Raw genomic sequence first — 18,931 nt, 5'->3', positions numbered from 1 at the left:
TTTGCGGAACCTCCATACTGTTTTCCAGAGTGGCTGCACCAGCTTGCATTCCCACCAACAGTGTAGGAGGGTTCCCCTTTCTCCGCATCCCCGCCAACATCTGTCATTTCCTGACTTGTTTATTTTAGCCATTCTGACTGGTGTGGCTTCCTCGCAGGCTTTTAAAGCTGTATGTTCTATAGTCTGTTCAAACTCAGAATGACCAAAGTCAAATTCCTTCTCATCTCCCAACAAAAGCGCTCCTGTTCATATCTTCTCCTTCCTAGATACAGCTCCACCTCCTTTCCAATTTCGTAACCCCTAGATCTAGGCTTTTTCTTATGCTGCTTCTGTTGCCATCAGCCTCCTCTTGTCAAATGGGACATGAAGCCTGGCCACCGATTTCTCCTGAACATGGGTTAAAATTTCCCTCTTCCTCCTCCTACTGGGTAGACTTGCACACTCTTGGTTATTCCTCCTACCACTGCGATGGCTGTTCTTGGAGGATGACACCTTGTCTTCATTTAGCTTAGCCTTCCTTCTGTTCATCTTACTCTCACGCTTAAATCCTTTTTTTGTTTCCATCATTCATAAGCTACAGTGCGAACAGTGTATTTTCGATTGTCATCTCCTGCACACATACACATGCTACGTTCCACCTCTATCAGATTCATTGCAGTTTCTACCAAATACGCTATTCTTCCTTTTGCAGAGAAGGCACTGCCCCACATGAGTATCTTAACTGATTCTTTCCTTTTTAAAAATTTTCTCCCATACCTCACATCAGAGACTTCCATGGGTCCCTCGGCCAAAGTTGATCACTTCTTATTTCCTTCCCAAATGTCAGCATTTCTGTCAAAACACCTATGATACAGCATTCATAGTTTAAACACATCTGATCATTTCTACTATATTTTAGCTGCCTAAAGGCACTTTATCATATCTATATTTGTGTTGTCATGAGAAAGGAAATGCTTGAAATATACAAGGTGTTTACATTTTTTGTTGACTAAAGGATGCATGTCTCATGTTGTTTATCAGTTTAATTTATGATGCATTATTTTTTAGTTCTCAATACTAGGTAAAGTTAAACATATTTTATAAATTATATACAAATAAGAAATAAGAAACTCAGAGAAGAAAGGGAACTTTTTCAAAATCACACAGCTTGCCGTAAATTATAGTACTTGTTTGAAAAGCATATTAACTGTTGTAACTATTATTACAATATATGTTAGAAGTAAAACGTAAGTTTGGTTATTCGAGGAAGCTCAAGAGATAATTGGCCTCCCTATATAATCATGATATATACTGTGTGTGCATATAAAACATGTATTTTATTTAAGTTAATGCAATCTTTTTTCATTTTTAAGGAAACTCTTACCCCAAATCCTCAACTAGAAACACTAGAATTTCTTTCAATATTCTTGTTTGTTTTGTTTTGTCTTACTGAATTGTCGTTGAATTAGTTACTGAATTTGTTCCAAAAGGTATTGTCACTAAAATAGGGGCATAGAACTAATAATGCCCATGATTCTTAAGTTAATTCATTAAAACTCTCAAAATTTTGGAGTGCTACAAAAACCCAGAGTGTAACTTATGCATGGAAAAATTAAATGCATTTCTAATAAATAGTTCTGTGGCAAATTTATTTAGAGGTAACTTTAATGAAATGTATGTTTCTTCACTTTAATAATTTTATTTAGAAAATACTTTCCTGTCTGGTCATTCCATTGTTTTTATTTATTTATTTTAATTATAAAACTGAGATGCTGTTCAAATTTCTCAAAAACTAAAATTCTGGTTTTAAAATCACATTTGATTTTTTCCCTTTGTTGTTCGAGCATTCTCACCTAATAATGTAACAACTTTTACCCCTCAAATAGTTACTTCACTACTTTTTAGTAAGTTGCTGAGCTGAATTCCTTCCTCAATGGTGACAGGATACACACGAACTTTCCCATCTACCCCCAACACACAGAACACACATCTGTCTCCCAAGTTTTACATTTTTCCATAGCATTTATTGCCACCCAACGTGATACATATTTTGCTTAATTCTCTCACTGTTGTCCATCAAGTCCTAGAATACAGCAAACTCCTTGCAGGTGGTGATTTTTGTCTGCTTGGTTCAGTTCCAGCATCGATAATGATGTCTGGAACATGGCAGGACGTTCAAGAAATATTTATTGAAAGGCAGAATAAAATGTCTCTGGAATTTTGCCCTTGCTCACCTTCCATCAGGCTCATTTCCTCCTGACTTCCCCACGCCTTGTTCTTCTCATTTCAGTTCCTAGCATCACATCCTCAGAAATGCACTTCCTATTTGCTCTATGTTTAATTATGTTGCTTCTGCCCTTTATCTCATTTTCCTCATAAGTCTTAACACTCTCTGAAAATTATGTACTTATTTTTTGTTGTGGCTCTCCCTGTCTATAATACAAGGTTCATGATAAAATGGACTTAATTTAACTTGCTAACCACCATATTCTCAACTCCAGACATTTGATTCATTCAATGTGGATTTAAGTTGATTTGAATAAATCAAAAAAGTAGGTGCAGATATCATCTATGGATGATTTACTATGTAGTCTGAGTAGTGGTAGAGTTTTAGAATAATTTCTTACGGAATGGAAAGTGCTACGAACAAATAAATAAATTGATTACCATGTTGATCATCAAACTAAGTTTTGGGAAACTTAATTTTCCTTTAAGATGATGCTTGATCTGAAAGTCTTATCTTTGTAGTGCACCCTGGCATAAGGAGCTTATTGTACAAGATCTTATCCCTCTTGTCTTTTCATCATGGTTCTGCCTGGTATAAATCTGTTTTCTGCTTGTCTTGAAAAGCATCTACCTTGTTGTGGATAAAGGTACAGCCGTCACTCATTTGCACTGATTGAAAATTTTCCCTTCGATTGACTAGTAAGAACTACTACACTGTTGAGAAAGTAGAGTCTTATCACTAAAGGATACATTCCGTTGAGTGATGACTGTCCTCTGTTGGCGAAATAATACAGATACATGTTAATCATAAAAATTGAAGCAATATAGTGGAGTAAAAAGTAAAGAGTGATGAAAACACAGCTATCAAGGGTCAGAGAATGACATAAAGGGTCCTCCACTGAAATCTCAGGGTCTCTAGGGCTGACATCAAGACGTATATTGGGGTGCGATCTGATTTGAAGCTTAGAGATGTTTTCCAAGCTTAATGGTTGTTGGCAGAGTTCATTTCTTTGTGGCTTTATGACAGAGGTCTGCATTTCTTGCTAGTTACTGGCCATGTTTCACTCTCAGCTCCTGTAGGCGCCCCTGAGGCACTTGCCAGGTGGCTCCTACCCTCCCAAGTTTACTTCTCAAAGTCAGGGAACATTTATGTGTACTGCCTTTCTTCTAACAGCTCACATGATTAGGTCCGGCCCCTCAACTAAAATCTCCCTTTTAGTTAACTCAATATCACGTGATGAAGACCCTTCATTACAGTTGCATCATTTATTTTTCCATAAAACTTGAATTCCTGGAGTGGTATCTGATGCAATTCACAGGTGGCTCACACAGTCAAGGGAAGGGAATTATACAAGAGTGCAGGTCACGGGATGGAAATCTTGGAGACCTCTCGGAATTCTACCAAAGCTGTTGTTTTTCAAATTCCTCAAAATATATCTACATCTACACCTCCACTCAGCATTATCTAGACGTTTGTTGAGGCCTGAAAGATCCTAGGGAGCTATTGTTTTGCATTTTATGCCAAAATTGCTTATTCCTCTTTCAAATGAAAACCACCATTTAGCAATTAATATTTTATGTACTTTTCCATGATCTGGACCTCAGCAAAGTCAGAGCTGAGAAAGTGTCTAAAAATAAAGATGCAAAAAATTGACCTTTGCCCGATTCCTCCTTGATACTCTGAAGAACAATTAAGTATATTGTATTCTGCTTCTCCAGAGTTATATCTCTTACTGTCTAGCTCCATACAATGTCGATTATTCCCTGCAAATTCTACTCTTACTAATTTTCCTTTCTTGAAACGCCCTTAGGAGCGGGGAGTTACTTAATTAAATTATTTTTAATCAATCATTTTCTTACTTCTTTAGAAAGGTTCATAAAATCAAATGGGCCCCAAGCAATGCTATAAAGATTTCTATTTATTGTGGAAGAGCTAAATTCAAATTCATAATAATGGAATTCTGCCATAGACTATGATTAATTTTCTAAGAATAAAAAATAATCTTGTTTGTTCTATACCTATTTCAAATATTAGAGTTTTTGTTGGTTATAAAGTTAGATGAATTTTCCTTCTTCAGCACCACCATCCCCAACCCCCAAACATAGAGGGTAATCAGCCAGATGGTTTGGATAAAGTCAACTAGAGAGAGGTCAGTATTGATTCTCTTTGCTGTTTCTGAGCTATTCAGTTTTATAAAATGGCATTGCCTAGGGGTCAGGTTCATGAAGAAGTAAGGCCATCTAGGATATTATTATGGCATTTCTCTTAGAATTTTCTCCAGTTCTTTGATCACTGCACAATATAAGTTTTTAGTCTCAAAATAATCTGTATGTACAAAAAGTTTCATTTAACTCCCTGACCACCAATTATTTGCTGGCTATGCAAGGTCAGAAGTTCATAAAAGGCATAGACTATGTCTGATATCCTGACATCAGGACAAAAAAAAAGTGTGGAAAAGTTTTCAGAATTCTCCTTCCATTTCTGGGCTTGAAATGGACTTTGAAGTGGGAGTCAAGTCCATCAGGTGGGTGTGGCATGTTATAATTGAGTAGGTAAATAAAATGTAGATCTTGTCTAGAAAGAATTCTCTGAATTGTGAAAATAATTAGGAGCATTTTAATGTCTAGGAGAAACTAGAGAGGGAAAAGGGAAGCAATTGGTATTAGCTCCTATATTCTAAGAAGTTAACTCTAGGTCCACAAAAAGGAGTACGTATAAGGCAGGACAGCTCAATTAGCTTTCTAGGCAAAAGGATCCAAGGTGTTAAAATCAAAATAGTCTTACTTTAGAAGATAGGGGTCGCCAAAAAAAAAAAAAAAAAAGGAAGAAGAAGAAGAAGAAGATAGGGGTCACTATGATGGAAAATTATATTATTTAACATTCATAGAGCATTTGGAGTTTACAAAAATTCTTGATGTTATATTTCTATTCATATAACCAATAGCTGTAATATCAAACATGGCATGTTTACATATTATTCTTTACTGTTACTGGCTTAAAGATAAATCAAAATTCCTAACAGGAAAGAGAAGGAAATGGAAGAAAATCAATATTGTATTGATATAATAGGTAAATAGGCATGAGGCAAGTAACTAAAAATATGGAAAGTAAAAGAAAACATTGAGTGCAAAGCAGATAAAAGCATGAATAAAAATCGGGTGAATTAGATCAAATAAGGGAATAATTACAGGGAAAATAAATATGGATTCCCCTGAATGAAAATTATTGTGAACAAAACTTAAATGCCATATCTAGGAAGTGTAACTGCTCTAATAAACTCCGTGGAATTGTCAGAATTTTTGAGGATTTCACAGTGATTTTTTAATTTTCTTTTTTCATCCTCAGAGAAAATGCATAAAATGACAATCTTGTCCTTATGAGAGATATACCTCCTTTATTTCCCCCAGGTGTGCTGAAGCAAAAAACAGATGTGTTGACACAGCAATTAGCAAGTCACTGGAGTCATACCAGAGAGATTTAATTTAGAAAACAGAAACTTTTAAAGGTCCCTGAAAATCTCTATGTTAATGTTAATTTCATGTTGTCTTAGTCTTTCATAGGTGATTAGAAGTCAGAGCCATTGACCTTAAAGTTTATATAAAGCACCGTGGCAACACCATATATCCAGAATATAATATTTTCAGTTACTGGGAACATAAAACTAATATTTAGCATAAAAGTGAAAAGAAGTAGTAGTAAAGTTAAAATAGAGAATCAGTGACTTCATGGACGAATGACTTCCAAATACTGTTTCACAGTTTTCTTTAATTTGATCACATATGTTCAAAGTAAAATATTTGTACAATATCCTGAGGATGCATTACAGTGCCTAATTATATATATAATGCTGAGAACACCAGAGACCGAAATGCTTTGTATAATTACCACTATGTATGTTTTAAATCCTGACATAGTCCCTTTTTAATGAAAAGACCTAAATATTCAAAAAAGTTTAATAAAAAATGATATTATTCTCAAGATAAGAAGAGTGGTCCAAGAAAAAAAATTATTTTGTTAATACCAAATTTTTAACTGGAACGTACGTGGTCTTAACAATCCAATTTCAATTTTATTGTGTTTTAATTACAGCTTAATTCCACTAGATGTCAGTATTGTATAAGATTAGAAAATGCTTCCCTTAAAATTCTCGGGCAGTTTTAACTACTCATATAAAATGAATAAGCCCTTCTTAAGCATGTATGTGTACATACATGCCATTTTAATATATGCAACTGATTATCTCTACAAGTTACCTAGAATATTCTACAAGTGGGTCATTCTGAAAATGTTTCCTCACCCACTAATTAAAAATTTTGAAACCAACACAATTGCAAATGCTCTGAAACCATGTTCACCATCTTTGCCACATTCTCTATGAATGTACCTCTTCATTTTTGATGTGTCCTCATTACAGCCATTAGATTTCGAAACAAAGAAGGCATATACTTTTAAAGTAGAAGCCTCCAACGTTCACCTTGACCACAGATTTCACTCCGCCGGCCCTTTTAAAGACACGGCCACAGTGAAGATCAGCGTGCTGGATGTGGAGGAACCCCCGGTTTTTAGCAAGCCACTCTACACCATGGAGGTTTATGAAGACACTCCAGTTGGGACCATCATCGGCGCTGTCACTGCACAAGACCTCGACGTAGGCAGTAGTTCTGTTAGGTAAGAAAAGGAAACATTTTTATTTTCTGTGTGTCAGAAAAAGGAAAAAAAAAAAAAAATGCTCTGCCCAAACCTCGATGAATGATTTTGTTTGGTGATAGGAGACTTGAAAATGCAATGCCTTTGCATGATCAGTATTAGGTGAAAAGCCATAGGATTTGAACAAAAATATCTATCAATCCCTGCAACAGGGTTTGACGGTGGTGCGATGTTGGACCTGGCACTGAAGTTAACCAGGCTCAATTTTTTAATCTATAAAAGGCATTTCGTAATACAGTCTCAGAGGATGATTTCCCATGGTTAATGATATTAAGATACTTTCATAGGGCCTAAAAACGAGTGGACATGTAATACATTTTTCAATTACTCTAAAATTTCTCTTACCAAAAGTTAGTGTTTGAAAAAGATGGTTTTACCATTTTCAGTTTGCAGTTCATTATTTTCACTGACAATTGTGTCCGCTGCTGAAAAGAGTTAGAGCCAGTCCTGGGGTAGGATGAATTAAGGAATTGCTCAAAGCGCAGGCTTTACAAAGAGCTCCTGTTGATATAAGGATATAAGGCTACTGGGTAGTGAGTCAACAAAGCCATCGATAGAGTAAAAAAATAATCTCTTTCTCTCCTCCTACCCCAAACCCATACATTCCATTTGCACTACTTCTGAAACACAATGGGATTTCCCATTCTCTCACTTATACATTGATCCTGCAACATATTTTTTAAAATATTTTATTTATTTATTTGAGAGAGAGAAGTGAGGAGGGAGTGGGGTGCGGGAGGAACATAAAGAGAGGGACAAGTAGACTCCATGCTGAATGTGGAGCCCGATGTGGGGCTCGATCTCATGACCCTGAGATCACCAACTGAGCCAAAATCAAGAGTCAGAAACTTAACCGACTGAGCCACCGAAGTGCCCCGGATCCTGCAACATATTTTGAGACTTACTATTGGTTCAACTATATCTCTTCTGTACATTTAATTTCCTTGCTAGCTGTCCACACCCCACATGTATACAAATACTGGGAAACCAAAGAGAGAGAGAGAGAGGATAGACAGAGAGAAATACGTGATTTGTTCTGAATCTTCCACCACTAAGTGGTTGAACCTTCATATAGAAAATCAGAACAAAGGTAAGTAGGCTTTAAATACAAAAATGCTATTGACATAGGGAAAATATATAGACACACAGCTAATAATATTGTATGCCATGGGGCAATAATAAAAAGTGCATAAATCATTCAGCGGTTACCTCAACACATTCATTCACAGCATATAGGAAAAAATCGCAGGAAAGGGCTTGAGGGCATGCAGGCTCTGCTCTTTGCATTCACCTGAATCTATTTCCCAAACTGATCTGAGTATTCCCCTTCTTGAAACATGTCAGTGGTCAAGAGAGAACTCTAAAAAAGTGCATTTGTCTTGGGAAAGAGAAGAAAAAAAGGCAATTACTGAGTGCTCCTACATGTCAGGTCGAATGCTGGCTAATTTACTCATTGGATTCAAGTTGTTGTTCTACAGGTCCATATTACAACATGATTCACTCTCAGTTGAACTCCAGAAACCCATATTTATTACCAGTGTTTGTAGGGGCATTCTCAAGAATCAGCTCCATTAGTAGTTGTTATGTATTAACCTGTTATCATTCATCAATCCTATACTTGAGACCCTGAGTGTCCTGTTGATAATTGTGAAAGTGGGAAATGCCTGGTGAGTAGATTTACAGGTAATTTCAAGAATATGAACAGTTATGGAAGAAATATGGAAGGCTGTAAAGAAAGTAATAAAAAGGTAAATAAATATGGATTGAAACTCTCTATGGTTCAATAATGAGAATTTTAGAACACAGTGAACATGCTATGTTGTTTAATTTACTGTATGTTCTATCTTTGAAGATTGATAAAAGCATGATAGAGTCAAAATATTAATAAAATATTATTTTAATGCAATATGTAAAAAAACAAAAAATATCAGAGAGTTTATTAGTAAAACTACGACCTGGTAAAGGTAAGGTGAGGGTTACAGACTTCCAAATATAACAGCATGTTCAGGGTTAAGACCCTGGTGTGAGGAATGAAGGAAGGCTACATTCTTGAGATACTCTTGAATTACAGGACTGATTTTTTTTGGGGGGGAGACACAAGCTAGTGTCTGACAAGAGCTACTTTATGTTGGATAAAGTAACATCCCTAGTCTTACTTCTAATGGGTAGCAGCCTGACTCACTAAAGCTGTAAACACAGATGGATCTAATTGATCCCCGGGAGGGGTTGTCAAAAAACAGAGCTGCTTTTGAATCAACATGAAAGCTATCTTACTTCCATGTCCTTGGAGTAAACAATAAGCTTGAATCATTTCAGTTGAGGAAACATGGGGTATGAATCATCTTTTTTTTTTTTTTTTTTTTTGGTCTGAAAAGATGTTGGCTCACTTAAGAATGATAGTAAAAATATGTTGTGAAAAATAAGAATCAAAATGTGAAATTGCTTGACATGTTTAGATACGCTCTGTTTGTTTTGTTTTCCTTTGTTTAACTGTCTTTTCACAGGGTTGCTGTGCGAGGTATTAATTTAAGGCTATATTATTCCATGCCAGTGGGTATTTTATTAATATTATTATTGTATTATCACTGAGCACAGCAAAGAACCAGAGTGCAGTGGCATTAAGCAGGGATTGAAGCAACTTTCAAGAAAGGTTAGGAGTAATGACTCTAATTTTTTTTATTTATTTATTTATTTATTTTTAAGATTTTATTTATTTGCGAGAGAGAGAATGAGAGACAGAGAGCATGAGAGGGAGGAGGGTCAGAGGGAGAAGCAGACTCCCTGCTGAGCAGGGAGCCCGATGCGGGACTCGATCCCAGGACCCCAGGATCATGACCTGAGCCGAAGGCAGTCGCTTAACCAACTGAGCCACCCAGGCGCCCAGGAGTAATGACTCTAAATGCAGTTGACCCTTGAACAATGTGGGGGTTTCAGGGCGCTGACCCTCTGCATAGTTGAAAATCTGCATATAACTTGACTCCCCCAAATCTTAACTACCAAGAGCCTACTGTTGACCGGAAGCCTAATGGATAACATAAACAGCAGATGAACATGTATTTTGTATAATATATGGATTATATACATATTCTCACAATAAGTAAGCCAGAGAAATAAAAATGTTATTAAGAGAATTGGAAGGAAGATAAAATACATTTACAATACTGTGCTGTATAGAAGAAGACCCCTGTATTAGTGGACCATGCAGTTCCAACCCGTGTTGTTCAAGAGTCAAGTGTACACCACGTCCAGTCCCCGTCCCAAGCTTAATTTCTAGTTATTGTTTCCTTTACTCTTCTAGCCTTTGCCATTGGATACAGGGATTTCTTGCTTCTACTCTTCTAATGCTGTATGTCCTTTGGCTCTTATTATATAAGTCGTGGGAATGATTTCTAGTGCATCAAATGAGTGGAATGAGTGTGCCCACTACCAGTGAGTTGGGGGATTTTCACCACTGTAGTCTCTTAAGTTTAGAAATGAAATTTAAAATATGTGGGGTGCCTGAGTTGGTTAAGCATCTGACTCTTTTTTTTTTTTTTTTAAATTTTATTTATTTATTTGTCAGAGAGAGAGCACAAGCTGGGTGAGTGGCAGGCAGAAGGAGAAGCAGGATCCTTCTGAGCAAGGAGCCCAATGCAGGACTCGATCCCAGGACTCTGGGATCATTACCCAAGCGGAAGGCAGACACTTAACCAACCGAGCCACCCAGGCGTCCCAAGTGGCTGATTCTTGCTTTTGGCTCAGGTCATGATTTCAGGGTTGTGAAATAGAGCCCCCCAGCAGGCTCCATGCTCAGTTCGGAGTCTGCTTCTCTCCCTCTCCCTCTGCCTCTCCCCCTGCTCTCTCTCTCTCAAAAATAAGTCAATAAAATCTTAAAAAAAAAAAAAAAAAGAATTTAAACTATGTGAGCACTATTCAGTTATATTGAGAATTAATATTTGTTTTGGGTGTGAGTGATGCATGTTACAGAGAGATTTCAGTGGATAATTTTGCTCAGTGTGTGCCACGTTTCTTTTGTTCCAAAGACATAAAAATCTTCGTTATCCTGGGAATTTTAAGAGAAAATTGAATCGAATTTATTTTGTGTATAAAATGAGAAAGTGAACAATTCAATTCTAAACTCAATCTCTGTAAGAAGTATTGGATGATAAGAGACTGATGACACGATGTAAAATCTATTTTGTGCATATAAACTACCACATATAAGTTCAAAATTACAGAATTTAATAGAACAACTGAATAGTTCCTTTTTCATGTTACTTTCTTGTGTGTAATGATATTTCTAACCAAAACCTACCACTTAAAATTGATTAATAAATAGAAAATCATTATGAGTTATCATAAGTAGAATGTGATATTTAAAATAACTAATGACTCGTTGTTAAACTAGAAGTGTTTATCTATGTCCCGCTTAAACTTAAATCCCAAATCTGGTCTGTTCACCACACTTTTGGAAAATTTTCTATAATCAATTGGAATTGATTTTTTTCATCGTGGATTAAGAAACTATCAATGTAGCTGATTTTCATTTGCGAGCCCTTTCCAATACATCAAAAATCTTATTATCTGGGCCGAAATTTGAGCTCAGGTATAAAACACCCTTAGGGAGTGAGAGGAAAGAGAGGCATGGCTTATCAAGTGTCAGCCTATAGCAACATATATAATTTATTTTAAATGTTAATAGTAAAAATTCATAATTCACTCTCAGACATGAACACAGTCAGCCTCCACGTCAGTGTCTAAATTCCACACTCCCTTTCTCTTTGACCCTAAATTTCTTTGTAATATTCCATAATACCAGGGTTTATCTAGTTTTTCTTCCCATATCTATCTACCTTATTTGTACACAATCTCTCTTTTTTCACTTAACATTTTTCATCTCTATTTTTCACTTATTTAGCAGATTTTTGTGGGGATTAAATGAAGTATTGGTATAAAATATTTTATTTTAACGTCTTCAATACTGTTAGAGCAGTTTAAGTTTACAACAAAACTGAGAGAAGGTACAGAGATTTCCCCTGGCCCCCTTACGACCACACATGCCTAGCCTCCCCCATTACCAACATCCCCCATCAGGATGGTACATTTGTTACAACTGAACCTACATCATAATCACTCAAAGTCCATAGTTTGCCTTAGGATTCACTCTTGGTTCTGTACATTCTGGGGGTTTGAACAAATATATAATGACCTGTATCCATAATTATAACATCACGTAGAGTGTTTTCACTACACTAAAAATCCTCTGTGCTCTGCCTAGTCATCTTTCTCCCACCCCCACCCCTGCCAAGCCCTGGAAGCCATTGATCTATTTATTGCTTCTATAGTTTGACTTCTCCAGAATGTCATAGCTGGAGTCATGCAGTATGTAAACTTTTCAGATTAACATCTTTCTCTTAGTAACATACATAAATTACATAAACATACATAAATAACATACATATCTTTTCACAGCATACTAGGTCACTTCCTTTTTTTTATTTTTATTTTTTTTAAAGACTTTATTTATTCATTTGAGAGAGAGCGAGAGTGAGAGCTAGAGAGAGAGAGAACATGAGCAGGGGGAGGGAGAAGCAAACTCCCCGCCAAGCAGGGAGCCCAACACGGGACTCAATCCCAGGACCCTGTGATCATCACCTGAGCTGAAGTCAGACACTTAAACAATTGAGCCACCCACGTGCCCATAGGTCACTTCTTTTTAGTGCTAAATACTATTCTGTTGTCCGGATGTACCAAAGTTTATTTGTCCACTCACCTAACTAAAGAACATCTTAATTACTTTCAAGTCTTGGCAATTACTGATAAAGTAGTATAAAGATCTAGGTGCAGGTTTTTATGTGGAAATAAATTCTCAGCTCCTTTGCATCATTACCAAGAAGTGCATTTGTTGGACCATATGGTAAGAGTATGCCTAGATTTGTAAAAAGCTACTAAACTATCTTCCAAAGTGATTGTACCATTTGGCATTTTCATTATCAATGAAATGCTCGCATCCTCTCCAGCATTTGGTGTTCGGTATTCCAAATTTTGGACATTCTAAAAGGTGTGTAGTGGTACCTCATAGTTGTTTTAATTTGCTGACTGAACAGCTTAGTGGAACATCTTTTCATGTGCTCATTTGACATCTGTATATCTTCTTTGGTATGATTTGTTCAGGTCTTTGACCAATTTTTAAATTGTTTGTTTTCATATTGTTGAGTTTTATGAATGCTATTGTTTTCCAGTGCAATCAGAATAAGAAGGGATTTCTAGTAAAGGTGTTGTCTTTCTTTAATATTGTCAACTACAGGATAGATCCCATTGTAAGCAGGAGATTCTGATGGATGAGTAACTTAAGAAGATCATATCAAAAGCTTGCATATACTCAATTATCTCATTGGGAATAGCTTCTGCTGAGTTTCTGGCTAATGACTACCCAAAGAAGAGATTGTAGATATGCAAATCAAGTCACTGATAAACATATACAATTCAGATATAGCATTATGTGATATTCGGCTCAGAACCAGCACTAAGATATCTGGCAATGCGATTCACCGAAACTCAACTTTTCTCTTTCCCTTTGTTCACACAATTCTATTCCCTCCATAAAATAGTTCCTCACCTTATACTTCATCACCTTCATCCTAGACTTCTGCCATCTTAGGTGGCAAAACCATATGTGTACTTCTTGTCCATTCTAACTCACTTCTTCCTCCCAATATTGTGTTTTTCTTATCTTTTATATTCACTAAAATCATCAACCATATTGAATCCTATCATGATGCTTACCATTTTTTGCATATTCAATAAATATGTATTCACTTTTTAAATACCATCTCCAAAAGGCAGAAAATGAAAAGATACTTGAGAGTTGGGGATATTTCCTTGTTCTCTCACATACTACATGCAAAATTTAATTTGATTTTAAGATTCTCTTGGTAAATTTATCCTAATACATAGTGAAATGTAGAATGTATATGTATGTGTATGTGTGCATTTGTATTTTTCCAAATTGACTATAAACAGATCTGATATATAAATATAATTGGTCTTGGGCGCCTCGGTGGCTCAGTCAGTTAAGCAACCTGCTCTTGATTTAGGCTCAGGTCATGATCTCAGTGTCCTGAGACCGAGCCCCACGTTGGACTCTGCGCTCACTGGGGAGTCTGCTCCAGCAAGCTCTCTCCCTCTTCCTCTGCCCCTCCCTCTGCTCTCTCACTCTCTCTGAAATGAATAAATAAATCTTTATATATATATGTCTTTTTGTTTTTTAAAAGTTTGAAGATCTGGGTGTTTAGGGTTTAATCTCTGCTGTCTTACACAATACAGTTAAGAGTATACTTTCTTTCTCTTTCTTTCTTTCTTTTCTTTCTTTTCTTTCTTCTTTCTTTCTTTCTTTCTCTTTCTTTCTTTCTTTCTTTCTTTCTTTTTCTTTCTTTCTTTCTTTCTTTCTTTCTTTCTTTCTTTCTTTCTTTCTTTCTTTCTTTCTCTTTCTTTCTTTCATTTCTTCCCTTCCTTCCTTCCTTCCTTCCCTCCTTCCCTCTTTCCCTCCTTCCTTCCTTTCCTTCCTTCCTTCCCTCCTTCCTTCCTTTCCTTCCTTCCTTCCTTCCTTCTTTCTTTTTTGGTAAATGGTTTCTCAGTCCTTAGCTTCTATAAATGGAGTTAATGGAAGCAAAATATCTTCAGTACATATGCAAGTAGATGTCATACAAAAATCAACTTTGGACAAATAATTCTCTTGAGGGTCCTAAACACATCACAGTAATAAAAAAGTTAAATAGGGCAAACTCCCCAGATATTAATGCATTAAGCTGCTACTGTAGTGTCTAAATTCCACACTTCCTTTTACTTTTTCCCTGAGTTTCTTTGAAATATTCCATATTAACAGATTCCATCTGCTTTTTCTTCTCATGTCTACCATTTGTACACAAATCTCTATTTTTTTCATTTAACATTTTGTGTGTTGTTCATACTGTTATTTTCCCTGCATCCTTCAAATGATCTAAAAGTTGACAATATATCTTTTAGTGGTGCTTAGTCCTAGCTATTGTTAAATGTCAGTTGTCTCCACTTAGAATTAATGAAGTAATTTGTGGAAGGTAGTTTCTGATAAAGAGACTAACACACTATTTCTTTTTCTTAAAGTGATCTTTAAAAATGCCTCCTTATGTAGAGTCCAGTTTCTCATTTTGTATAACTCTAATCACTCTTTTTATTCTAGTTCTTATTATTTAGCAGAGAGCAAACTAATTTTGTATTTATGGCCTGTTTTCTTAGAAAATACTGAATATTCAGATAGCAATTGGGAGAAAACATTTTATCCATAAACCAAAAGGTTATATAAAATATTCATTAAGATAAAACAGTTAATCCTTTTTGAGCACTGCTTACCTTATCTCTTTCCGTTAGCATTCACAATGTGAATTTTAATATATATATATATATATATTTATATTTATATATATATTTGCAAAAGACACATCTGATAAAGGACTTTTCTCCCAAACATACAAGAATTCTTTAAAGTCAAGGATGAAGGAGATGAAATAGAGGGTGAGAAACTATTTTAATTGAAGGGAGTGGAATTATGTGAACAAAGGTAAAGAGAAAAGTTGAGTTTTGGTAAATTTTACTTTCAGATTTCTATTTTAGGTTGTAATTTATCAGTGACTGGAATTGTATGTTTGTAATCTCTCCTTGATCTGCTTGGGTAGCCATTAGCCAGAAACTGAGCAGAAGCTCCCTCCAGTTGAGTATATATTAGCTTCAGATATGCTCTTACCCAATTATTCATCCACCAGAATATCCCATTTACTATTGGATCTATTCTGTAGTTGACAACATTAAAGAAAAGCAACACCTTTATTAGAATTCCCTGCTTATTCTGATTGCACTGGAAATGAAAGAAGCATTCCCTCTAAATTTATACCAATGGAATGATTAAGAATAATTCATTTGAGATGTTGTTTATTGAGAACTTAACTTGCTATGAAGAATGGGAAGATCTTTTGTGAATAAACTCATTGCTTTCTTCCTCAAATGACCAATCCATTGACAATCAGTAAAATAGGAGCTACTGCAAAGAACATGTACCAAACGGACAAGTTTACTTTTATTTGCTTTGGTGGCAATTAACTATCAATGTATAGTGACATCATTTTTAAAAGATTTTATGTATTTATTATTTGAGAGAGAGAGATAGAGAGAGAGAGAGAGAGTGAGCGCTCAAGCACCGGTGTGAGCAGGGTGTGGGGGAAGGGCAGAGGCAGAGGGAGAAGCAGGCCCCCCACTGAGCAGGGAGCCCGATGCAGAGCTTCATCCCAGGACCCTGGGATCATGACCTGAGCCGAAGGCAGACATTTAACCAACTGAGCCACCCAACATACAGTGACATCATAATAACTAACTTATTCCTGGCTTTGAGCTGAGCACTTTGGTCGGATTTGTTTGAACATCACAACTGACATTATTTTACAGAAAGAGAAACTGAGGCCCAGGAAGATCGAATTATGTCTTCAGTAAGAATGAGAATAGGATTTAACTATAAGCATCCAGATTCTAAAAGTCAAACTCATTGCTCCCCTTCTTCAGTGTAATTGAGATACTCACCTAAGTTTTTGAGTTGCTTTTTAATTTTAAGATTGCTGAAAATATAATTAAAATATCATGGTTTTCAGTAGGTAATTAAACAAAATTGATAGACATATGTACAAGGTTCTCTGAACTAATAAAAAATGAATTCTCCAGCCTAAAAAAAAAAAATCATCCATATTATGAGAATCATTGGTTTATCCCTTTTTATTGTTGTACTTCATTATAGGACTGTTCCACAGTATTTTATACATTCACTAATTGATGGGCATGTGAGATGTTTCCAGTTTGGGCAATTATGAATAAAGCTGCTATAAACTTTCAAAAAAAAAACAACAACAAAAAAAACCCCAAAATTGATAGAAAGTCAAAACAAGTCAGTAAATATATACAATATTTAATCCTTAAAATATGATAACTATGGACCATATTATATACTTGGAAGTATTCTAAACATTTTACATATGTTTCCCTGATTTAAACCTTACAACTTTAACTAAATCTGAAAAATGTTTAAATTATTATTTTTTAAAAGATTTTATTTATTTAGTGAGAATGCACACACAAGAGAGAGTGAGAGAGAGAGAGCAGAAGCAGGGGCAGAGAGAGAAGCAGACTTCCTGCTGAGCAGGGAGCCCGATGCGGGACTCGATCCCAGGACCCCAGGATCATGACCTGAGCTGAAGGCAGACACTTAAGTGACTGAGCCATCCAGGCGCCACCTAAATCTGAAAAACGTTTAATTGAACTATGACAATATTGACATTTGTCAAGCTGGAAAAGCAAATACCAAATTATACAGTTGTTTTATTAACATTTTGGGGAGTATGTATTGAAATAAAATCTTATTATTTGAGATTCAGTACCTTTTATTTTTCTTAACCATGAAGTTCTTATAAGATTTAGACATAACTGAGGATTTATTGACAAAATTCAATGGATCTGTAATACAGATTTACAGGTCTAATTTTTACGTGGATTGGATCTTGACAGTCAATGATGAGTTTGCTTTTATTTTTAAACAAATTTTATATTAGTGATTCTAGTGATACACCCAAGGAAATCTCAATAGCTAAGTGTCCAGATATTAGTTAGGGTGATAAATTATTTTGAAAGCTATCTTACTATGTTTCATGTTAACTCCTCAAGATGACAAAACATCCAAGTTGCTTATATATACTTTATAACTGAATTTTTGAGTTTACCTTTTGCTGGTTCCAATTCTTTGCTTTATCTTGAAATGCTCAGGAGTACCCCATATAAGTTACACACATTTTATAGCTCATTCCTTTCTATGATTTCTTTAATTGCTTTTAGAAAATAGCCTTTTCTCACACTTATTTGAAATTTCACATTATTTTGATTTTTTTAAATGATCAGTTACTTCAAATATTTCAGAGTTATGAAACCCTCTCCTTAGAAAATATTATAAGACTATTTGATGAATTGGGGCATCTGGGGTGCACAGCGGCTAAGTGTCCAACTCTTGGTTTTTGGCTCAGGTCATGATCTCAGGGTTGTGAGATCAAGCCCCACATTGGACTCCACACTCAGCACGGAGTCTCCTTAAGACTTTCACTCCCTCTATCGCTCCCCCTGCTCTCTCTCTCTCAAATAAATAAATAAATCTTAAAAAAAAAGAAGAGTATTTGACGAGTTAGGAGAACGTGAGTAATTTTCAGAGTGTAAATGAGCTAAAGAATAAACAAATTGCAAGGAGGAGATAAAACTCAGTTATTAGGAAAAAATGGGAAATAAAAGCTGTCTTTCAAATATGATGTCTATATTCGGGTCTTAAATGGTAAATGACTAGTTAAAATGGTACCTTTCTTCAGAGACATTTGGCCACAGCTACTAGAGAGAGTAAATAAATCCAACTGTGACTTGCAACAACAGGCAATTGATTCAGTTCAAAGAAATAGTTTTCGGGGTGCCTGGGTGGCTCAGTTGTTAAGCGTCTGCCTTCGGCTCAGGTCATGATCTCAGGGTCCTGGGATCGAGCCCCACATCAGGCTGCCTGCTTGGCAGGAAGCCTGCTTCTCCCTCTCCCACTCCCCTTGCTTGTGTTCCCTCTCTCGCTGTGCCTCTCTCTGTCAAATAAATAAATAAAATCTTTAAAAAAAAAAAAAAAAAGAAATAGTTTTGTCGAAGACACCTGAAAAAGACTTCAAAATTCATATGTTTGCATATTCAAAGATACAAAATAAATAACTCTGTGCCGAAATGTGATCAGGCTATTATTAACAACAACAGTCAGATGTTCTTATAAAATAATACAATTCATACATAAAGTACAAGATGCTAGGGATAGAACAATAAACCCGGTGATGAATCCTTCCTACTCTCTAGAAACTTTCTCTAGAAACAAGCTACAATTAGTTTGAGAGAGACTGTAATGCCAATTAAAATTGATAAATTAGATAAAAGAAGTACGAAGATAAAATTTTGTAA

General features: G+C 35.8%; 1 protein-coding gene across 9 annotated transcripts in view; it reads left to right on the top strand.

Annotated features, from left to right (window-relative positions):
- CDH12 (cadherin 12) overlaps positions 1–18,931 on the top strand; it is a 1,003,710-nt gene that overhangs the window by 951,223 nt on the left and 33,556 nt on the right. For all 9 annotated transcript variants that reach the window (XM_032415438.1, XM_032415433.1, XM_032415430.1 and 6 more), the window contains one exon: positions 6,621–6,874. In XM_032415438.1, the coding sequence (XP_032271329.1) occupies positions 6,621–6,874 (254 nt within the window). The remainder of the gene's footprint in view (positions 1–6,620; positions 6,875–18,931) is intronic.

This window comes from Phoca vitulina, unplaced genomic scaffold, assembly GCF_004348235.1.
Source record: "Phoca vitulina isolate PV1807 unplaced genomic scaffold, GSC_HSeal_1.0 scaffold17, whole genome shotgun sequence".
In the NCBI taxonomy this organism is placed as follows: domain Eukaryota; kingdom Metazoa; phylum Chordata; class Mammalia; order Carnivora; family Phocidae; genus Phoca; species Phoca vitulina.
This window is presented reverse-complemented; position numbering and strand designations above follow the sequence as displayed.